The following is a 24,826-nucleotide window of genomic DNA, read 5'->3' on the forward strand; positions in this document are numbered from 1 at the left end:
TCAGCAGTGGTACACGTTTGCTGTAGATGCGTCTGTAAATCATAAACAGTCCATCGACCACAACCCATCGTCCTTGCGACTTCAGCTAAGGACGTTCCCGTCTGCAACATGCCGATGGCACGTTCACGTTGCACCTTTGAAAGGCGTGGCATGACAAATGGCCGTAAAGACTTTTGTTTTCTTGTGTTTTTTCTTTTTTTGTTAATGACTTCTAACAAGTATGGCTGAAAACGTGCAGTATTATGGCCACGTGACCAGTTGCACTTGAAAAAACACTTTTGCCACTATAGCGCTGTGCACATGATATTGATCGATTTACCTGCACAAAAACGGGTGTTATCTGAAGACAATACGTGGCCATTACTGTTAAAATACACAATAAGGGCCCACAATGATAACTGGTCAAAATGTTAAAATTTTTACAAACCTGTAGAGGTTATGAATTCTCTGATGAAATCCTCCTTGGGGCACTTATTGCATTTTCCTTGCTCAAGAAAATCTACATGACATAGCTGTAACCATTTTCCTTAATAAAAAATGTTACCACACAAAAAACTTTGTTTTTGTATGATATACGACCACCCTTAGGGGGCCTCACCCCCCACGGCGCCTCACGCCAGGGGGAGCAACTCTCACCCAAATCACTTTCCATATGTCAAATGCTGACGGAATGTGGGGAGGTGGGTGGCCGTGCCCCAAGGAGGATTTCATCAGAGAATTCATAACCTCTACAGGTTTGTAAAATTCTCTTCAGATTAAATCCTCCTTGGGGCACTTATTGCATCAAGACAGACTCCCAAAGATAACCTAGGAAGTGGCATCCGTCAGCAACAGGCTTAAATAAATACATCGTTTTTGATTATTCAACAGAATAAAATATTGAGTTCAATAAATGGAACCAACCTTATCGTGAGACACCACCGTTGAAAGGCGGGGGCTAAAGACAGGGCGTGGTCGACCATATATTTTGATAAAGCCTGTTTTTGCGGCTTGTCATAAGTTGAGAACTCGAAACACTCCCCACCCCCCAACACTTTTTTGGAACAAGTGATATAGGGGTGTAGATCACGAGAGACTATAACCCGTGCTGAGCTAGGCCAGAGGGTCCCCGAGGATCGAAGGAGTGCGTGTGCAAAATACGAGTATTATCGATTAGTAAGGACTGATATTTATCGACCGCAGAAGATAAAATCCGGACCATTACTGAGCAGTATAACCGGAGGACTGTCTAAAATTTCGAATGCTCAATCGGCTAGAGATTAGAACTTTGCCGAATTGGGAGAACTGACTGACCAAACCGAGCACGCTCGCTTGAGTGTTTGTCGAGTTGGTAATGTTTGATGAACGTGCTCGGCTGGCTCCAAACAGCTGCGGAGCAGATCTCCTCAATGGGCAGAGCCTCGGCGTACGCTTGTGACGTAGCCACTGCTCTAAGCCTTCAACCTGATAGGGGGGTCTCTGCCTGTAAGCGTATACGCTGTACAAATGGTTGAAACTATCCACCTCAAGATAGATTGTTTGCTCGCAGGTGAGCCAGCCTTCCTACCGCCGTAACAGCAAAATAGTTCTGCTAATATAGGCCTTGAGGGTCCTGCGGACAGCATGTCTTGCAGTGGTCCCCGACGAGGAAGGCTGTGAAAGAGCAGGTAGCTCAATATGAGCCGTTCACGTGGAAGGCGTGTGCGACCTTAGGACGGTAAGAGTCCGGTAGTCGAAAACTGCCCCGGTGGAAGACAGTTATATCGGGATCGGCTGACATAACACGAATGTCGCCTACCCGTCTGCTGGACGTTACCGCCACAAGGAACGCCGTCTTCCAGCTCAACAGCTGAAGAGAGAGAGACGACAGATCCCAAAAGGAAGGACCGTAAAGCCAATCGAGAATGATTGACAAGTCCCAAGGGGGACAGATCCGCCGGACTGGCGGTCGGATCCTGTCCACACCTGCTAAAAAGCGCTGCACTAATGGGTGTGCACCCAGAAGTGCCCCGTCGACAGGGACGTGAAAAGCTGTGATAGCTGTAGAGTACCCTCGGACTGTTGATGTGGCCAGGCTGTCATCTAGTCGCGACTGGAGGAACTCAAGCACCACTACGAGATCTGCAGAAAAAAGATCTGCAATCCCTCTATCGACACACATGCGTGCATAGCAGGCCTATCTATCCTTGTACTGAACGTTTGTCGCATCCCTCCGCGAAGCCAGTATTGTGTCTGCAACTCGTGCAGGAATACCGCTCTTCTGAAGGCGATTCATGACAGTGGCCAAGCCACCCATTGAATCCTGGGATTCGGGTGGAGGGCCCCGTTCTGGGATAGGAGGTCCGGTCGTAAAGGTAATATAACAGGAGGCTGAGCCAGAAACCTGAGTATTACTGGAAACCAACTCTGCGCCGACTAAAGAGGTGCCAGGAGCACAATTAGTCGCGCAGGCTGAGTGCCTAGCTGAGACAGGACCTTGGAAATCAGAGGTACTTAGGGGAATGCCCACAGAACTGTCCGTCCAATCTAGCAGGAAGGCGTCCGGTGCCACCGACCTCGGGTCGGTGACTCGGGAGCAGAACATTGGTGTCTGGTGATTCACCCCAGACGCAAACCGATCCACTTGTAACGACCTGTATAACAGGGAGAAAATCCCGAATATCCCCGGGTCGAGCCTCCACTTGTGAGGAGCGAGGATCCGGAGAGACAGAGAGTCTGCACGGACGTTGTCCACCCCTGGGAGATAAACAGGTAGCACCCTGATATCGTGAGAGTTGCACTATAGTAGGAACTGCCACGTCTTTTGTCGAAGCGACAGAGACGCCGTTCCCCCCTGCTTCCGGATGTAAGTCATCGCCGTTTGGTTGTCCATCTCTAGACGAACCACTTGGCCACGAAGCAGATCCGGGAAGCGTTGGAACACCAACCTGACCGCTCTCAGTTCTAGCATATTGATATGCAGTTTGATCTCCTGCTGGGACCATAGTCCCGAGGCAGTGTGATCATTCAGAACGCCTCCCAAGCCGGAGAGTGACGCGTCTGTTTGAACTGTGAGAGACGGAACGGGGGTGTCGAGGGGGAGCCCCCGGGACAGATTCCCGACCACGGTCCACCACTGGAGGTGTGTAATGAGCCACTACAGAGTCTCGAGCACAGTCTCGAGATCTTCCGAGTTCACCCAAAGTCGACGGAGTGCTTGTTGAATGGGACTCATTCTCAAGCGCACCCGCCAGACCACATCCACTGTCGCCGCCATGTTGTCCAGTAACTGGAGCCATGTACGAGCAGTGCACTTGAGCATGTACTTGCGCTTAAGGAACTTGATATCTTGTGATAGAGATACACGTCCTCTCACCGTGTTGAAATTAGCCCCTAGGAAGACTAGATTCTGAGTGGGGCTCAGATCTGAATTCTTGAGATTGACCATCCACCCTAGAGTGATCAGAATGTCTATCACTTCTTGTGTAGCTATCTGACTCAGGGATTGCGATAGAGTTCTTAGTAACCAGTCGACGAGGTACGGATGGCAGAACCGACCGTTCGACCTGGCCACTTGTGCAGGAAACAACATCAGCTTGGTGAACACCCTCGGGGCCGTGGAGATCCCGAATGGTAGAACCCTGAACTGATAACACCTTCCGTCGAAAGAAAACCTCTGGTATTTCTTGAACTCGGGGTGTATGGGTATGTGGAGATAGGCGTATTTTAAGTCTATTGACGTTAGCCATTCTCCTGTCTCGACAGCTGAGATCACTGTTTGGTAACTAGGAAATAAGTCGAGTAGAAGCCCTCGCTATCCTGTCCCTCGGGACCCGGTTCGATCGCAGCTTTCATAAGAAGTGCGTCGACCTCGGCACAGAGGAATTCCGCCTTCTCTCGGGTAGCAGGCACCGGAGTGTGCTTTATCCCGGAGAAGGGGAGGTGGATGATGTTTCCACCGAGGCAAATGGCCATCCCTTATAGTGGACGGGGTCCGGGGATTGCAATGTAACTGTCTCCAATTCCTTCAGGAAAAGAGCCAGTCGGCCGCCTACGGGGACATCCGGCTGGAGGCAGTGGACCCCGGCTGGAGGCAGTTCGATAACTTGCGACTGTGGGTCCATCCGGGGCTCTTTGGGCGCTAATGGGAACCCGATGGGTTCCCAGCCCCGTGAAAAAGCTGTTGGCCTCGACCAGCTGCCTTGCCCCGGCCTCTCTTGCTCCTCCCATCGCCCTTACCTGAAGGAAGCGACTGCATCCAAGCAGGTGTGGACTTCTGACCCGGTGCGTCAGTGTAGGAGGTCAAGTGGAGAGGCCCGCTTACGTGGTTTTAACGCTTGGTACCTCCAACAAGGCCTTAGAGTCTTTGATGGAAGTATACAATTGAGCGGCCTCTCGGACCACCTGCTGAGCCCCAGGGAAGAGGGTGGCACCCATCTTATACGGCAAAGCAAGTAGGTCTTGGCGTGTGGAAGTCGAGTATTTAGATACCGACATCCACAGCCTGCGCATGACCATAACAGCGCACATCATGTGTGAGGCACAGCTACGAGTAGTGTCCCACGCAAGATGACTGAACTTCCGTTAGTTGCGCGGCCAACTCTGAAGAATCGGCCGGCGCCTCTCCCGCTAACTCCCTCTGTACAGCCGACAGATACACGCGGTGTGTGCAGAGACACGGAGCTGTTATGACATTGCTCCTCGAAGCATATGTAAGCAGCCTTCAACCGACGGCCCTGCTTGACCTTAGTCAAGTTGGGGGTGTCTGACTCTGGCATGGGCGCAGCCACCTGAGGCAGTACCTGGACAATCCTGTCCCGCACGTACCTCTGCACCCGGTCCGAACCGAGTCCCGGTGCCGAGGTACTGGGGGTTCAAGGGAACCCACCTTGCACTAGGCTAGGTATCCACTAGTGGAAGCCTCGGCCTCTGGCTCCGCTAAGGAAAAATGTGCATCGGCAGTGCACGGGCCGGCGCCTGCCACCCCCTGCTGGGGAGCGACCTCGAGCCGGAGCCGAAGCCCGGTCTCGGATCATCCCCGAGACCAAGGGAACCCACCTGGCTCTGGGCTAGGTATTCACTAGTGGAAGCCTCGGCCTCGGAAGAGGCGTCTGGCTCCGCTAGGGAAAATTGTGCGTCGGTAGTGCACGGGCCGGCGCCTGCCACCCCCTGCTGGGGAGCGGCCGCAAGCCGGAGCCGAAGCTCGGTCTCGTATCGTTCCTGAGACCAGGTGAACCCACCTGGCTCCGGGCTAGGTATCCACTAGTGGAAGCCTCGGCCTCGGCCCTCGGTCACGGATCGTCCTCGAGACCAAGTGGCCTGCCTCGGCCGACGCCGGGCATAACACAAGGTCTCGAAGCCGCGTCCGGCGCCGACAACAGGGAAGGCTCAGCCCGTAGCTCCTGCCGGAGCCGAGACTTCACCTCCTCCATCATCGACGCCATCTGCGACTTAAGTAACGCAGAAAAGTCTGCTAAAGACAGTGCAGGAGAGGGTGCAGTGCTTACTACGAGGACCCTCAAGCCTTCTCCCCCGGCCCCCGGAGAGGGAGCGGGGGAGACAGTCACTGCAGCTTTTTATTTTTTTTTTATTATTTTTTTTTACCCTTTTTAGATGGGGACAGGGGTGGGGAGGTCTCAGCAGATCTGATATCTACTCCCGCCTTTAATAGACCTCTTTAAAGTGGAGCAAGTCAACTTGTCTCTTTTTTTGGGCCCAGGGGGTAAAGGCAATGCCCGTCCTCCGCCAGACATTTAAGGCAGCGTTCGTGCCTGTCTTATAACAACCTGTACACAGTTTGAAGGTCTTTGTAAAAAAGACCGTAATTTCTGAGGTGGGCGGGAAGGGTATTAAAGTGTATCAGTGCGATATAAAGATCGGAAGGATACGTGCATAAATTGTGAAACTAGAAGCAAAGGCGTAATGTAGAATGCGATTTGTAACGCGATACTAATAGCCAATGTCGTAGTATAATTATAACACCAAAGGGAGCGTGTTACGCGCGAAGGTGTAAAAACCCGTAAAAAAGGTGAGTGTAGTTTAAAAATTAACACACCACCTTGGGTTTTTGTAAAGGAAAAAATTGTAGACCAATGCTTTATGATATAACAAAACCCCAAGCCGTTTTGTACATTCTTTTATGTAGATGTCATATACCATTGCATTACATGTAGATTTTTTAACACCTAATAATCGCTTACAGAAACAGACGGACAGATCAACATGTACCCATATCACAGTTAAATGATCAACCGTGTCAATAACTGATGTAGCCACCCAGTAGACGCATCGCATGCGCAAGACGTCACCTCAAGCTCAAAATCAGACGCCTCTTCCTCAACTGAGAGGTGTGTTGCCTTTTCTCATGCAATGGCTTGGTCAATTCTTGAAGATCCTATACTGGAGGGTCCCTTGCTCTGACCCAACGTCTCAACTGATCCCATCGATGCAGGGATTGGATTCAGGTCTGGGCTTCGAGAAGGCTAAGGCAGAGTCTCAATGGCGGTATTCTGGAGATGGTCAGTCACAGCTCATGCTTGGTGGGGTTTTGCATTGTCATCCATGACAATCCATCCTTGTGGCAAGTACATTGTTATTAAAATGAGGCACAACAAAACTGGCGAATGTGGTATCTTTGTACCTTTGTCTATTTAATGTCCCCTGAACTGTGATCAAATAAAGTTTACTATCAAAGGAGTAACATGCCCATACCATCCCTGAGCCGCCACCACACGCCTCTGTTCCCTGGATGTTGCACTGATGATAAGATGTTCCCCTTTGCCTCTAGACACGTGTCCTACCATCAGTGTGGTTCAATAAAAAACAACTCTTGTCAGATCAATAAAAACTCCTGTGCCCGAGACTGACACCAGGCTACATGGTCCCACATATATTTGGGGTGGGAGGAGTGGACGTCTTATTGGTCTTATTAATGTTGTTGCCTGGTGGTGATGACAAAGAACCATGCAAGTTGAAGTTGGCAACCATTTTTTAGCGTGCAAGGATCTGGCACTTGTCTTCTGTGGACATGCTAATCTCAGCAAGTCCCTCGCATGATCTGTCAAGTCAGGTGTGTTTTCCTATGATTACAATACCAATAATGTTTAATGTGGTGGCAAAAGCCCAACATTACATGCCAGTTTGGTGCATGCCAATGATTTGTCATCTTTGATTTTCTGGGATAGTACACTTAGACATTTCAGTTACAATTGTTCCAAAGAATATCAAATTGCTATAACTTTCATTCAAAATTAATAACAGTAAAGATGTATGAACTTCCGGTCATCAAACATGAATTTCTCTATAGAGACCTCTAAGGTATACATACGGCTCACATAAACGTACCCACAAGGTTGCTACCGTTCTACAGGCAGATGATGTGTCAACACACAGTGTGCCTTTTGAAAATCTCTACATTAAAATGGACTCGCAATTCATCTTTAAATTTGGTGTTGTGATGCTTTTAAAGAGGTGTAGAACTAAAAATAATTCCCAGATATGTAAAGCTGTCAATGACACCCATCCTTGTATCATTATAGGACCACTTCTCCATTGGCTGTACTCACCTACCTTTTCTAAACACAACAATGTTCTTTTTGGGGAGTTAACTTCCAAGCCCCATGATTTTAAATATGATCTTATTGACTTAATGTGTATTGGAAAATTGATATCTGCAACAAAGTCGCAATCAATGTTATCCCTTTACTTTCCCTTCAAGACTATTTTCAAAGTAAATATAAAAAAACACACCTAATAGTACCGTTTTTTAGGTATTGGATTTTACTTCTTCAAAAACCTGATGAGGTGTGGTGGGGATGGGGGGTCAAAATGATATTAGTTAAGTGAGCTCTTAAAAGAAGAAAAATATATTGAACTGCAAAAAAAACATGACCCCAAGTAACATTGCATGAAAAGTTGTCGTTTACATATTTGGGTAATTTTTGTCAAAGTTTCTAAAATTTAACATTCATACCTTGTCCGGAAAAATGAAATTTGATGATAAAAAAACAAAGCAGATGACAATAAAACCGATCGCCCAAACGCATCACGGCAATGGCCTTGATACCCGATGCACATGACTTCCGTGCAAATTGAACTGCACTTGCGTTACCCCATTTCTTGCCCTATAAAAATCCACATAGATCGGATAACATTGTCAAGATTGACAAGAAATCAGCGACACAAAGCCCTTGGACAATTGCAAGCTGGACAAACCGTAGCCTATGCATTTCAAGTCCACCATATACAGGTTCCGGAAACTGCTCATAAGTGCCCGGCAAGTAGCCATTGCATTTTAAGTGCACGTAAGAACCATATACAGGCTCCAGCAACAGTACCAGACCACCAACACTACTTTTGACCGACAACATAGTGGAAGACCAAGGGTCACTACCCGACGTCGCTTTGTTACTGCTCGACAGGTCTTCGGGACACACCAGAGACACAATAGTGCGGACATCGTGCGAGGACGATTGACAAGCTGACACCTCCAGTGTCACAGGCCACACAGAGGACCCATTCTGACACCACGTCATCGCAGGGACCGTCGTCAGTGGGGAACACAGCAGTGAAGAAGAGTCCTCTTCTCAGATGAGAGCTGTTACTGTATCTCAACAGCAGATGGCAGAGAGAGAGTCTGGTGATGCCTTGGGGAACGTTATTCGGATGCTTGTGTTGTTGAGAGAGACTCGTGGGTTGGTCCGAGCATCATGGTGTGGGGTGGAATAGGTCTTGCACAGAGGGTCGGCCCTGTGGTCTTCCAGAACATTGGTCCAGGGAGAGGCAATGGTGTCACAGCAGCTCGGTACATTGATCAAATCTTGAGACCACACGCCATACCTCATTTGGCACGTCGCCGCAACCACGAGTTTCAGCATGATAATGCGAGTGCCCACACTGCGAGAGCAACAAGAGACTTCCTCTGGCAGAATGGCATCAGAACCATGCAGTGGCCTGCCCTCAGGCCTGATATAAATCCCATTGAACACCTGTGGGACGAGATTCAAAGATGGCTGAATGACGTCCAACCAAGGCTGACAACTGTAGCTGAACTGCTTCAGGTGTTCCTCAGAGTGTGGACTCAAGTGCCTATAGCCTTCATCAACCACCTCGTTCATTCCACGTATCGACATTGCACGGCAGTCATCAATGCAAATGGTGGACACACGAGGTACTGACTTGTGATGGCATTTTCTCAGAGACTAGTGTTGTGTTTCACTTTAAGAACATTTGACACTTTAATTTCAACCTTGATGATCAGTTTTGCCAAGTTTCATCTTTTTAATATGTCTCAAAGTATGTTTACAATGTTTGGACAAATAAGGCTTCTCATATGGGGATGTTTCTTTTGCGGTACACTATATAATAATGGCTGTTGGTGTTTTTATTAAAACTGATCACCAAAAGATAGCAAAGGTGATAGAAACCTTCATTCTGTTCTGTATTGTGAAATTTTGGTTGAAGTGATGCAATGAGAGGCCAATTGTTTAAATTTAACAAACTTTGGCAACATCTTATCTGTCTTTACACTGACTTTATAAATTTTCTCTACAGACTGTTTCTTCAGTTTTAGACACTTTATATGGCAACAACTTTGCCTGCATACCTCAGTACCTACCAAGTTCATTAAGCTCCTGTTTGTGAATACACAGATGCTGTTCCTTCTGAACCTCCAGCAAGCATCTCTGTACTTCATGCCATGTCATATTCGGAAGGTCAGTCTGAAACAAGTCAAGACAAACGCCACATGGAAAAGAATGACACTACCTCACAATACTTTTCCAAATTTATGGCATTTTGGAATATACGTTTTGGATCAAAAGTATCTATGCTTACTTGTTTTCAAAAGGATAAAAAAATAACCTATGGTATTATAGCTCACCTTGTTAAATAAAATCAGATTGACTTTAATAGTTTCGAGAATATATTCAAAAGTAGGCCCTTAATTGTAATACATAGACTATCACTGTCATGTGGCCTTTGATTGAGTAATATTGACCAATCTTGCAGGTTTTCAAAGGTTACGGAATATTCATAAACCAAATATTGTTGACTCGATCAATATCACCTCGAAAGCTGTTGAGTCAAAAAAAAATGTTCAAACCAAAAAGGTGTTTGAAATATATATGTACTTGCTTATACAAAAGCATTTCCATTTCTAGAAGGCCACCGGAAATACACCTCTGCCTGGAAGTTCATTCCTCTTACACACATTGACCACATGTGATACACATTGCTTTTAGAGAGTGGTCAAATGCAACAAATGTTTTATTTGGGATCACATTTTCTTAGAAGAGTACAAATTCCAGTACTTTTGTGGGTCCCATCTGAGATTCGAACCCACCCTCTCTGAGTGAGGCACCTAATCACCAGCACACAAAGTCAGTGATCTAATCTACTCAGCTACCCAGCCTGTGAAGACTGACTTTGTATTCAGGCGATTAGGTGCCTCACTCTGAGAGTATGGGTTTTAATCATTGTGGAAGCCTTTGTGGCTGAGATCCATCAGAACCATGCGGAAAACTGGTAAAGTATCTTAGTAGGAGAGGAAACTTGCACTTACATAGACACATCATCAGAATATGTCTATATATGTGAATGTTACAAGATTCTATTTACTGGCACTAACTATTCCGAAATGAGGACTAAGGTCATGGAGACATGGCTAGGGATGCCATCAAGAAAAAATTGTCTTCGTTATTGAGTGAGTGAGTATGGTTTTACGCCGCTTTTAGCAATATTCCAGCAATATCACGGCGGGGGACACCAGAAATGGGCTTCACACATTGTACCCATGTCGGGAATCGAACCCGGGTCTTCTGCGTGACGAGCGAACGCTTTAACCACTAGGCTACCCGACCGCCCTCTTCGTTATTGATCAATGTTATGGTGAAGGAACCCCTGAAATAACACTAAACACTGAGTAACGTACATTCACCCATTAGTGTAGATGTACAAATAAATTGATCTATCTATGTGCTGAAACCTACTGAGAAACTCACTCGCAAATGTAACACTCACAAAGAATTCAAATAATAGTTATCATTGTGTACAATTCTAAGAATACTACCTCTATTACATCATTTCCAATAGTTTTGTACATTTGTTATCGTCCCACTAATAATAAAAAAAACTTCAGATTTACAAAAGACATCCTTTTTGCTCTCAGCCATCCCATTAAAGTGGGAGGTAAACCTCTCCGCATGTGCGGGTGGGAACACATCACTTCTTTCCAATCACTACATCCACAAGATGCAGATATATTGGTAAGGTGGGAATGACTACTTCTGATGTAATAGAGGTGGTATTCTTAGAACTATACTAAATGATAACTGTTGTTTCATGACTCCTTCCAATACCTTACCCCCATTAGATCATAGCCAGAATACATCAGAGTGATGGTGGGATCTAGTATATAGTAATCTAAGATAGCTGACAGTAAGGAACTTTATGAAAACATACAGAGACTAATTCTTCTGAAATTACCAGCATACTGGCATTTCCATGATGCCAATTCTGGTCTATGACGTCACTACTGTGTCCTGTGATGTCGCTTTCAGTTCTGATGATGTCTCTTCCATTTCTATGGGTGTTCTTTTCTGGTTCCAATGATGTAACTTCTGGGTTGTGTTGACATCCCATACGGCACCAACGACTTCATATTTTGTCAACACTTCTGTTGAACAATAGATCACTTCCAGATATTTAAGTGCAAAACCGGTTGTTACCCAATGATTTGTCCCCCCCCCCTAGACCAGAGATGGAGTTCCATGATGCTAGACTAGTGGATATTGCATGAATCTAAAGTGCTTCACAGTCTCTCCATATGGGCGGAGAGATGGTAGTCTTCAGCCAACCTTAAAAGGTTTCCTTTGTGATTTCCTTATCAGCAGTAGGCTTGCAGGAGATGAAGAGTCTTTCCTTGATGATGATGATGTTCTTGACTATCTGTGAGGTTAAATTTCAGTGTTCGCACTGGACACAATAGTCTGTCAGGATAGTCCACATTTCTGTTCCACACCAGGATGGAGTATTCCCAGTGTCAAAGCGGACCTCTTTCTGGCAGACTTATTCTTGGCAATGAACTCTGGAAGAATTCTTAGAGTGATAGTCCATCATGTTAGTACAGATTCTAGAGCTGACCTTTATCCTCCAATCGAGTGATGCCGAAATTCTTCTCCTGTCGTAGGTGTAGCAAGAAATCAGCCAACATGAGGATAGTTACATGACCATGTTTCAATCCTATTCCTCTTTGCCTGAACTTGTGCCATTGGTTTCTGTAAATGGCAGAAGAGGAAGGTGTGGATGACCATGCCACAACATCAGGGGCAGACTTGGAGAAGCCAGAAGCCAGCATCTTTGCCATGCTAGTTTCAAGGTGTATAGGTGAAGACTGTTGAGCCTTCCATAGATGAGGTCCTATCTTGACTGTTGAAGAAAATCGTGAAGTAGATGGTGGTAGTGAGAGTGGAGCTTCCATGAGGAGAGAGAGAAATTTTGGGAACCACGTCCTGTTTGACAAAGCTGGCACGATGAGTATGACTACACAGTCCAAATCCTCCACTTTTGTCAAGAAGGTGGGAATGAGTTAGCAAACATTCTGTCCCAATTCAGTGACAGGGAAGCACACATGTAGAGCTTGTGGGTTTTGTATTTAGCTGACATAAATGGGAAGCCTATTGTTGAGACATGTCGCAAAGAAGTCGAGATGTGGAGTGTCCTAAGTTATCTTTATCCATCTGAAGATGTTAGGATGGAGAGACCACTCCATCAAAACAATCTTGTCCCTTGACAATCTGCCAATACATTGAGTTTGCCAGGTATGTGACCAATCTGTAGCTTATCAAATCTGCATCCAATCTGCAGATTATCAAGTCTCACAAGTGGTCACCTTCCATAAAAGTTGTGATTTCCATCCACCTTGTTTTCGTAGGTTCACTACTACCATGGTGTTATCCATAGAAACCAGTGCTGACAAGTGATGTAATATGTCTACCTTGATCAGTCGTCAATGCAGTCATGAAGTCTGAGTAGACAGTGTTATTATCCATGGTGCTATAGATGGTGCTTGATTAATTTCGTTTTCGACTTACATGGACAAACTTTAAGTCAATAATCATCACCATCTCCGACATGTTCTTCTTCGGCACTAGGAAGACTGGCCATTAGAAACCTAAGCTGGTGTCTGCATTGTCTAGTAATGAACCGTTCCTTTCACAAGTAGAGTTTGAATGTCCAAGTTCTTGGTTGCCACTATCGTCCCTTTCCACCTCATTATGCGCCACTGGCAAAATTTGTTCCATCGAATGTATTCTGCATAGGTTTCCACACACAATGTCTGATCTCGGTTGTAGAAAAAGATCTAGTTGCTCTGATAGCCGGTGGTGTTCTTCTAGTGGCAATGGGAACAGACTGGTGAACCACAGCTGAGCTGGCCGAACCAGTGACATGAAGATGATTGTGCATTCCGAGTCCTCAGTCTTCCTCAGAGCTGTCTACGAGAGACCAAGGGGGAAAGATGTAGGCAAACATGTTGTAGAGGACCACTATGTGTTCACAATCCTTGATGGCAAGTCAGGTCAAAAAAGTGATGGCCAAAAAGAACTGTCCACTGTTGAGTTTCCCCAGAATATTGCAAGCCTCTATCCTGCAGTTGATCCAATTGACCAACGCAAACAAACATGTTGTGTCTTACATCAATCAGCTCCTTTTCATTCCCCCTTACCTCTGAATGGAGTCCACCACTGTCATGTCCATGTCCACCAGGACTGAAGAATGGTATAAACGCTGTTTGCACACACTGAGAGCATAGTAGATCCCTTGTCTTGTCAGATTGTCCATATGTGCACCCCATCCTCAGTTGGACGCATCTGTCAACAGATGGGTATCCACACACGACATTCTCCTAAGATCTCAACCAAGTGAGACCATCCATCACCGTTGGAGGAAAGGACACAATGATGTCTTACATTGGACAACAGTAAGTTGGAGCCTACCTCTGTAAGTCATATTGTACGACATCTATCAGCAGAGTGTATGATACAGTTGATACATCACCTAAGATATCATCTGCACCATCTTGTAAAATTGATGCCTCTGTAAAGCTGGAACCTGGCTCCTATGTAGGCTACATCCTGATACAGGATGTGATTGGATGAACCAGAAACCTGAGATGAGATAAGAGTTGGAAACTTGCTCTTGGACAGCTGGTTTATGACGAGGCATGAAATCAAAGAGTTCTGTAATCAGATTAGCAAAGGAGCATACACCATAGCCAATACAGCCATAATATCACTGTCTGCTTGATCTGGACCCAAGGCTGGTCAAGGATGCTGGTTGGGGCATGTCAAGTCCATGCAGATCCGATTATCGAGGACATCAAGTGGAGTGCAGCAAGCTGTGGTACGGAAGACACTGAATGACCTTTTGAGAGAATATGTGTAGTTTGGAGGACATGGCCGTCTGGTAGCTCCGTCTGTCTAGGTCATTGGTGCTAAGTTCTCCGCTCTTCTTGAGCTGCCCAGCAAATCCCAGTCAACACGGCAGTGGTAGCCTGAAGATAGAGTGGTCAAAGGTGAATCACCCTCTCTCCTCGGGGTGAGAAACTCTTCCACAGACTCTGCGCAGGTGCTTTTGAAGGCAGATACTATTTAAGGCACAAACAAGCATGAAATACTCAAATCCCCCGCCAATATGGCATGTCCGGTTGTGTGCAATGCATTAGCTCCTGTGAACTATGTTCACTGGGCCTTTTTGTAAATGGCCTAATTGCAGCATTAAAAAAAGTTATTACTGGTGTTGTATTGCCATCTGCAGTTTATGACAGAACATGTTATTGTATTTGTAATGAGTAAGGATGAGACATATGGACAAACAACTTCTATATTACAATTAGGATCGATGTGTAGGTTCTAACACCGTTATCAAGCAAGTGAAGTACAGAGTATGGTTGACAAGAATACATACAGTATAGGAGGCAGTGTTTATACAGTTGAGTAGGTTTGAGATCAGTTACACTGTTGTATTTGTAATGAGTTGTGTTTCGGCATGAAGTTAGTCAGTGAATGCAACAACCGTGTCCATGACACTTTTGAAGGAACATACACACAAGCAATGCAGAACTTACCAACAAGAAAGGAAATGTATTCAATACTGCGAGATGACATTATGTGCGAAGTTTGGTGAAGAAATATGGTACGGTTTTCAAGATCTGCGCTGGAAACGAAATGTGACGGATGGATGGAAGGACAGACAGAAGGACGGACAGCACCCATCAAAGTCGTTACCATGAAAACTCGAAAAATAATGTTTTTAAAATTCTCAAGCTAACAAAAGGCACCAGTTCACCACTAGACCTGTCTATGTGCCAAGTTTGGTGAAGAAATATGGTACGGTTTTCAAGATCTGCTCCGGAAACAAAATGTGACGGACGGACGGACGGCACCCTTTCCTATATCCCCCTTCCACTTTGTGGCGGGGGATAATAATAATGGATAGTTGAGAAGATCTGTATGCAGGATAGATGGCAATGATGTAACAGAGGTAGGGTTTTTGCAAGAATTATGGCTGAGCATTGTCCATAAATAGTTTTTTTAAATCAGATTCAACTCCCTCAAACAAATTAGGATATAACCATTGGTGGGAACAAGTATATAGTTTCAGTTTCAGTTGAGTGTTTTTTGAGGAGACTATGTCTGTTTGATGTGATATAAAAGTATTCACTGAATAACTCATTGACAATAAATTTTGGTATGCCTGCTTGTTCTAAGAGGTATCACAGTCAATAACATGTCGACCAGAGGGACACATGTTCAGCATATTCCTGAATTAAATTTATGACAAAAGGCTCAGTTGATTTAAATGTTATGTGTTCTTGTTCATTATATTGAACAATCACAGAAAAGGATTGAAGTAGACCAACTTCAGCTCTCTTTTATTAACATCTGTGGGTGGGGGGTGGGTGAATTGTGGGAGTGGACTAGGTTGAGCTCCGAAAGTGAATAGACAAAATCCTACTTAAAATAAGACATTGATAATGGTAACTGTTCTATCCCACATGTACAATCTAAAACATAAATCATGTTAATAAACATTGGGAATATATATGCAATATGATGGAGTTACCATATATCCAGAAAGAAGAGAATTCCTGAATGAAATAACCCAATGATTTTGCCATCCCATGTTTTCATGACAACTTAGGTTTACCATTTCAGTGCCACAATGGCTGGACTGTAATTGTTCATACTAATACTTCAATCATCTCCACACTATTTAAGATGAACTGACATATTATTTATGGTCTGGACCATTTCCACTTGCTCATTAACAGATTCACATCTTATTGTTTTGTTTTATCTCCTTATTCATTTATACCTGTGAAAATTCTGGGCAAGAATATAGGTCCCTTGCAACCTATGCTTGTTGTAAGAGGCAACTAAATGGATTAGGCTCAGTGACTTGGTTGAATGCATGTTATGGTATCTCAATTCAGTGGATAATGATGTCAATCCCTGGATCATCTGGTCCAGACAAACAAAACCAAAACGTCTATTGGATTGTTATTAAACCTAGTTTGGTGTAAAATGCAGAGAACACTGTTGGTTAACTGTTGCAGGTGTTTCAAAGGTTACACACCCATTGCACATGCATGCTTTTTCAATGAGTGTAAAGGGAGGAAACTTTAACAGAGTTACGCCATACGTTATTACCATCTGGATCATCAATGTTACAGTTTTTTATCAAAAGTAAGCACCCTCACTGATGATTCCAGAGGAAGAAACATATGCAAGTAAAGGTGAGTTTTAGAATGACAATAAATTTATGTAAAATGGTGTTATATGAACAGCTGAATCTACTTACTGTTGATATTTTCAGTGCTGATAGATAAAAACATCGGATCTCCAGGTATTTAAAGATGTTGTACACAACCTTTATCAGTCTGAACACCCAGAAAATAGAGGCAATGATCAGACACACTACGATGAAAAAGTCAAATCTGAAACAAACAGAAGAAATTTGATGATTCAATAGTTCAGTACAGGGCATTCGAAAAAAAGACCTTTCATCATTAGATCTATATAACTATCTGCTTCAATGATATTTTACAATAATGACATAGTAAAGTAGACAAGGCATCACTACAAGTGCCTTTAATAGTTCTTGCTGCCTCTTGGGATTTGATTAAAATCCCAAGAGGCAGCAAGAACACACATATTACCCTATTGAATGATATCAGTATAAGACTTATATCTGTTGAATACTTAAAGGAAAAATGTTTTGAAGGTCTGTATCTCACATGAATTTGGTAACGTATTAATGCCATGATTTACAGTAACTAATGTTCGTTTCAAGGTGTCAATAGCCCTAACTGCAGTTGCTGTAAATAACAATGAGTTGGACCAATCTACCGATCAGTTCTCACTGATTTTGACTGAAAACAATATTGAATGAGCCTTTGAAAAACACTGATTTAAAACATTAAGGCAAATATACAGTGAAAATGATTTATAAATAATGTCTTTGTTTTGGGAAAATTACAAAATCATTGTCTGCATGTACAAAGTCTTATCTGACGATCAATGTATCTATCACCTTACACATATACATTATACTGAACTACTATTAATTTTCTTGAGACATGAAACGAGGAGAGGAGACCAGTTGCCTCTGATCTCTGGAAAAGCAGCTGTACTGGAACATCTTTGGGCAGTACGTGCAGCAACAGTAGGGGCGATACAAATAGGAGGGATCTGTGAGGGGTATATAGATGTACCAACTGATTAATCCAAACCATAACAGGGAGCTGTAGAAATAACTGGAGATATGGTGGTAACTGTAGGCACATAAAACACAACATCATAGCATAAGGCCAGCTTGGAGGTTAGTCAGGGACTTCCCAAGTAAGGATATTTTCCACAAAAATGGTGAAACTGAGCAAGAGGTGGCACAGATAACTCCGTAATTGGTGACTGTGCTGGGGTGTGTCCATGTCAGCTTTTTTCACTGTCTTATGGATGTCGAAATACAGAAACAATTTGCAAACAGTTGTTGCAGAATGGTACCAATATTAAAAGTAATAATTTTCATCTTAACAGTTTCAGTTTACTGTTACTTGTGGCTTCTGAGAAGGATATTCTTTACAAATGTTTTAATTCATGTGTTTTCACTGCCTTTAAGATGGTACATGTCATCATAACCCTTAGGGCCTTGTTGTTTCATATGAAAAGTTTGAAATTCTACCAATTATCTTTTACATTAAAATTTCCTCAATCCTTCTAGTATTAATTTGGAAAAGAAGTCAAAAGTTCACGGATGGAAACGGTTTCAAACCAGAAGCTCTCTTGGACCTTCAGCCTGCATGAGCTAAAAATGTGAAGGGTATAGTCCTACCTGTGGAAGCACTGTTTGACCGGGTAGATTGTTTCAGGTATTGTCACCTTGTGCGTATGGTTGTATGCAATGTTTGCAAACAAAACATCATAGTTTATGCACTCAATCAGGAATGTTGAGAACACAACCACAAACACAAATTGTCTGAAATCACAAATGGGTAAAGAATTATATCAATATAACATGTTCATATAGTATGTACATAACAATCTCACGTCAAACAATTACTTGTCATATATTTCAATTCTGATAGTAATTGTGCTCAACTGGAATTCTATGATAGTCATATAAAGGATTCCTTGCGTAAAGATCTTCAAGGCTATAATTCAACAATCAAATAAACATTTCCTAATTATAGGAAGCACGATATACACCTCCTCATAGGTGTGTCAACCAATACAATTTTGTCAGAGGACCTCTGAGGCGCAAGCCAGAGAGGTTTCATACACAAACCTGTTGGTGGATTAGCTGATACACAATGGAAAAGCATGTGTACTCTGAACTTATACCCCACACTGTGCCATTTACCCGGTAACATTTTTTAACCACTGTGAGGCTTACATATCCTAGCTGGCAAAAGCGATAAATAGAGGTTAGCCCGCGAGGGTGTTCAGGGATGGTAAATATTCTGCATTAGGAATAAACATTATGTATTTAGCTAAATACAATGTTTATTCCTAATACAGGATAATTGCCATCCCCAAACACACAAGGGTGATAACCTCTTGATCATATAATGTCACTCTTCAATTCTGTGCTCAAAAAACGCTTTTTATCTCAACAAACATGACCGAAACAAGTTTTCCTGGAATGTGACTGTAACGGTTCAGGGGGTGGATATTGGGGTACAGCTCTGGTAGCGAATTGTGGATCACTCCCAATACCACCAACCACACAGTTTTAATTATTTAATTTTTCAAGAATAATTTCACAATTAAGAATTGCACAATAAGATTTATTAATTTACAAGAATATAATTATTCTTTTCAGTATTTCATTCAGTTAGGAAGATGTACAATAAATATAAAATACTTGAATGTCAACTCACATACATGTATCTCGGCTCGAACCGGCTTTCACTCTCGTATCAGAAAATCTACAACCGATCAAACTGTCAACAAAGTGACGTCATACCGGAAGTAGTCTCTCGCATGGGGATACGGTCGGTGAAACGTGGGGAAATTGCATTCCACCAGTGACAGAAGTTATTTTACTTCGAGTCACGGCTGTGTAGTAATATACAATGCATTCAGATGGACTAGATGCACTTTTGTAGCCATACAAGGCTGATTTAAGCCATTATGCTACAAGAAGTAGTTTCGTGGAACAAACTCACGAATATAGGTGACGTCGAAACAGGTGATTTAGAACGTGTTCACATTTTGTTTTTGCACATTAAACAAACATTCAGTAAGATCAGTGGTGATATACGTTAATTCATGTAGCAATAACGTATATCTTTACGGTAGTATGCTGTATCACATACAACATATACAATATGATTCATCTCACTGTCTACTGACCGAAATGTACAAAAGGCTTGTACATTACAATCTTACTGCCTCTATTTTCTCTGGCTGGATGTGAACACCATCAGCCGAAATAACATGGCCTAAGAAATCGACTCTCTCTTTAAAAAGGTGACATTTTTTAGGCTTTAATTTCAGGCCAGCTGAGGTCAGACGGTCGAAAACTGATTGAAGCCGGAACATTGTTTCTTTCGAAAGTAGTTCCGAAGACAATGATGTCATCCAGGAAACACAGACACTCATTCCACTGGAGACCTCTAAGCACCATTTCCATAAGTCTCTCGAACACACTTGGGGCGTTACATAGGCCGAAGGGCATGACATTCCACTCAAACAGTCCGTAACGTGTGACAAAGGCTGTTTTCTCTCGATCACGAGGATCCATTTCTACCTGCCAGTATCCTGCTTGCAAATCCATTGTGCAGAACATTTTGGCACCACCCAGACTGTCAATACAGTCTGCAATGCGAGGTAGGGGGTAGGAATCTTTCCGAGAAACCTCATTTACGAGCCTAAAATCAATAAAACAATATCTCCAACGGCCATCCTTGTGTTGCACAAGAACTGTCGGGGAAGCCCAAGGACTATTCGAGGGACTGATTACACCTTGCTCTAACATTCGAGCCACTTCTTTCTCCTCCGCCTCTTGCCTCGCCAGCGTGTGACGACGTGGAGCCTGTTTGATAGGTCTCGCATCACCAGTATTGATACGGTGTTTAACAAGGTTAGTTCGACCAAGATCATCATCATCTTTTGCGAATGTATCTCTGTATGAGTACAGGAGATCTCTCAGCTCATCCTGCTGCTCAGAGCTGATGTTTGTTTTACTGCGATCAAATAAATCTGTTAAATGATCAGGCACCTTCGAGTTTTTAACATTAACTCGTGATACTTTCTTTATCTGGTACTACATTGACACACGGACACTGACCAATAATTCTTCCCTTAGCTAAAGTGTATTTGGTATCAAGAACATTGATAACCTTAACTGTAGCTGCCTTATTACTATTTGTGACTACTGAATTGCCCATGATTATACCATGTGTGAATAAAATAGCCTTGCAGGGTTCTATCAGAATCGAGGACCGGTCCCGATGAAGTTGAGGCAAGCTCACTTGGATAAAAGATACAGACTAGGGAGGCAAAAAGACATCATCTGCAACGATGACAGTGGTTTCAGCTCTCGCAGTTGGTAACCACCTGCCCATCAACCGGATCCTTGACCCAGGGATGTCGATCAGACCCTCCAGTCTATCCAGTACATCTATACCAAGAATGCCATCACAATCATGGGAATTATCAACCTCTGCAACCAGGAATTCCTCCACAGTGGGGTTCATGTCATCACTAATGTGAACAGGTGCTTTGAATATTCCATGTACTTGGAATAAGCTCCCATTAACAGCCTCCAGAACCATGTCAATTGAGTTGACAGCTAGTGAAGATGGCAAGCGCTTGCTTGCGGCTGGGGAAAGTAAGGTCACCTGACTACCTGTGTCAACAAGCAAAGTGAAGTAAATGTTGCCAACCTTGACATTCACTTATTGGCCCTTATCTCCTACTTTAAAACAAGCCTGGAAATTTGCCTTCACCTTGACTGGGTCAGATGGATTAAGGGAGGAATCAGGGGTTATCTCCCCTTGACCAGAAACCAAACAAATCTCTCCCTCCATCTGACCACTTGCTTTATTAGCTCTCACTTCCTTAGGATTTGTGGTTTCTATTTCAGAACTCTCCACCGAAGCCCGACCTAAGTCCGGGTCGGTGGGGTACTGTTTCCCTGACAACTATTTGTCTTGGAATTCTGAGGGCACTCAGAAGCCCAATGACTGTTCTCACCGCATGTGAAACAGGCAGTGGTTCCTCTCCTAGAAGCACTAGGGGATCGCGAATAACTACGCCCATTGGAATGCTCTCTCCTATTTTGAGAGGATTGAGGTCGCCCCTCATTCTTCTGAAATGTGTTGCTTTTATTGTTCTCAACAGGTTTTCCTCTAGCAATGCAACTTTGTGAGCGAGATGGCTGTACCTGCATTGATGCAAGCTTCTCTACTGTCTTTTGAAGATCAGCCAGCTGACTGGTCAGAGTAGTAAGTCTCTGGTTGACAGATTTCTCATCCAACTCTGAGTTAAAATGAACTCTGCTTCCTTGTGAAGGGTAAGGACTCAGTGCCCGCACCGACCTCTGTTGACCAGGGCCCACTTGCACAAAGCGATCTTAGCGCTAAGATGATCGTAACTCCCATACTTTAACATAGGCTTACGATAGTCTTAGCGCTAAGATCGCTTTGTGCAAGGGGGGCCAGGTTTGCCTACAACTGACTCGTACAGCTCAGCTACATCCACCGCCTCCTGTAAGGTACGTACACCTCGGTCCATGAACCGGAGTCTCAAGTCTTGATCCACAGCCCTCTTCAGTGCATCCAGAGCCAACCTCTCCTGAAGTTCATAAGGAAGATCAGGGTATGCACCTTGAGCAAGATGCCAGAGATCATCTCGTAAGTCGGCAATTTTCTCACCGGACTTACGGCTTCGCCTCATCAACTCTTCACGTTTAACATCTGAAAGACTGGTTCCATACCGCCTGCGCAGAGTGTGTGAAAGCCACTGGTAATCCAGTCGCTCATGCTCAGGAAGGCCTGCATAAAACCGCTGGGCTACACCCTCCAGAGCACATCCCAACATTTGGGCTGCCTGGTTATTATCCCAGCATGACTGTGCAACCAGATTCTTAATCTGTGCTTCGAAAGCACGATAATCTCCTTGGCCATTAAATTTAGACAATTGGAGAGATATTCTTCCAATTGAATGATCTCCCCTTGGGGGGTATCTGTCCAGAGTGTCAATCCTTTGTGCAAGACCCAGCACACTACTAGACAATTGTGACACGAGACCAATTAGATTTTGGTCTGAACTCACCATTGGTGGTGGAGCAAGTACTGGGTACCCAGTCTGACCAGTGTATGGGTAATTATGACTAGTCCGTGAAAACTGATTCTCAGGGTACACATTAGGAACATTTGGCAAACGATCTTCACTGTGTGACCTGGATGGCAAGTATTCACTGACCCTAGGGTCAGAATATTCTGGTCGTCTTGTTACCTGCAGATCATTTTAAAACCTACCTACTGAACTAACAGCAGGTGAATTTGCTGGACTCACAGCATTGAGTTGCTCAGACAATTCATGTCTGGAAGGTTGACCAAAGTCAACATCTGGAAACCGAGTACCAGTATTTTCACCAGAACTTAGCTCCGAAATATTGGACACTTGGCGAGAGCGTAAATTTCCAGCCGGACCATTAACATGATCCACTCTCCTTGAGAGGGAATTGATAGATGAAATATTTTCCATTTTATAAAAAAATTTGTCACAAATCTTTTAACTTATGGAATCTTATCAATTTGGAATATTTGTGAAATATTATTCTTACTTTATTTATATATATGGGATCCACAACGGATCCCACCGCTGCCACCATAAAACTGTAACGGTTCAGGGGGTGGATACAGGGGTACAGCTCTGGAAGCGAATTGTGGATCACTCCCAATACCACCAACCACACAGTTTTAATTATTTAATTTTTCAAGAATAATTTCACAATTAAGAATTGCACAATAAGATTTATTAATTTACAAGAATATAATTAATCTTTTCAGTATTTCATTCAGTTAGGAAGATGTACAATAAATATAAAATACTTGAATGTCAACTCACATATATCTCGGCTCGAACCGGCTTTCACTCTCGTATCAGAAAATCTACAACCGATCAAACTGTCAACAAAGTGACGTCATACCGGAAGCAGTCTCTCGCATGAGGAAATGCACTCCACCAGTGACAGAAGTTATTTTACTTCGAGTCACGGCTGTGTAGTAATATACAATGCATTTATATGGACTAGATGCACTTTTGTAGCCATACAAGGCTGATTTAAGCCATTATGCTACAAGAAGTAGTTTCGCGGAACAGACTCACGAATATAGGTGACGTCACACGAACTATCACATTGCCAAATCGAAACAGGTGATTAAGAGCGTGTTCACATTTTGTTTTTGCACATTAAACAAACAGTCAGTAAGATCAGTGGTGATATACGTTAATTCATGTAGCAATAACGTATATCTTTACGGTAGTATGCTGTATCACATACAACGTATACAATATGATTCATCTCACTGTCTACTGACCAAAATGTACAAAAGGGTTGTACATTACAGCGCACATTGATATATGTTACGTCACAGGGTATGTGGTGTGTCAATCGGACAGTGACAGTAGCCAATATAGCTCCAAATGAAACCTGTTTCTTATAGAGTGGCAAAACTACATACCGGGTATACGCAAAACAACAATTGCCTCCACAAATTGTTTTTACTTGCCTTTCGCACCAATCCATTGGTCTGTTCACTCGAGTAACTGCCCTTTGTCAAAGGAAAGCTACTCTAGCCTCAACCCTAGCTGACAGTCTGCCAGTCGTGTCATAATGTTAAGAGTGCAGTCAGATTACACACAGCAACAAAACGCAAGGTAACAATTTGAACATATTTCTTACTTAATAGAGATCCCAATGAATAGGTTTATAAATTTAGGATAACTCTTTCTTAGTAAAGTACAGATTCTCGTACATTTTTACTTTTTTTCATGTATCCATGCCTATACCAGGATGAGTATTCTACCATGAGAGTTATAAGGGTCATCAGCTGTTTGTATGGTTACTTATGAAGTAAAAACATTGACCTTTAACCTCCAGGAAGCTGAGTTATCTTTCAAAAGCGCATACTCTTCAAAAACAAAGAAAGGCAATACAAATATTTTTGGCCATAAAAGCAAAATTAGCGGACCAAGAGGTGCAAAATGAAGAGGTTTAATGTGTTGTAGTGTCAGTGACAAATTTCCCGGACCAAAATGATCACAACAAGAACATGCAAACCATTGGTCGGGAAACA

General features: G+C 43.6%; 1 protein-coding gene across 2 annotated transcripts in view; it reads right to left on the reverse strand.

The window, feature by feature from the left end:
- The window catches only part of LOC124122155 (autophagy-related protein 9A-like), a 279,064-nt gene that overhangs the window by 199,282 nt on the left and 54,956 nt on the right, over positions 1–24,826 (reverse strand). For both annotated transcript variants that reach the window (XM_048386919.1, XM_048386914.1), the window contains exons 4-6: positions 18,349–18,492; positions 16,819–16,954; positions 9,575–9,677 (exon numbers count right to left, since the gene is read on the reverse strand). In XM_048386919.1, the coding sequence (XP_048242876.1) occupies positions 9,575–9,677; positions 16,819–16,954; positions 18,349–18,492 (383 nt within the window). The remainder of the gene's footprint in view (positions 1–9,574; positions 9,678–16,818; positions 16,955–18,348; positions 18,493–24,826) is intronic.

The sequence above is a fragment of the Haliotis rufescens genome, unplaced genomic scaffold (assembly GCF_023055435.1).
Source record: "Haliotis rufescens isolate VD_foot unplaced genomic scaffold, xgHalRufe1.0.p SCAF_10, whole genome shotgun sequence".
NCBI lineage: Eukaryota > Metazoa > Mollusca > Gastropoda > Lepetellida > Haliotidae > Haliotis > Haliotis rufescens.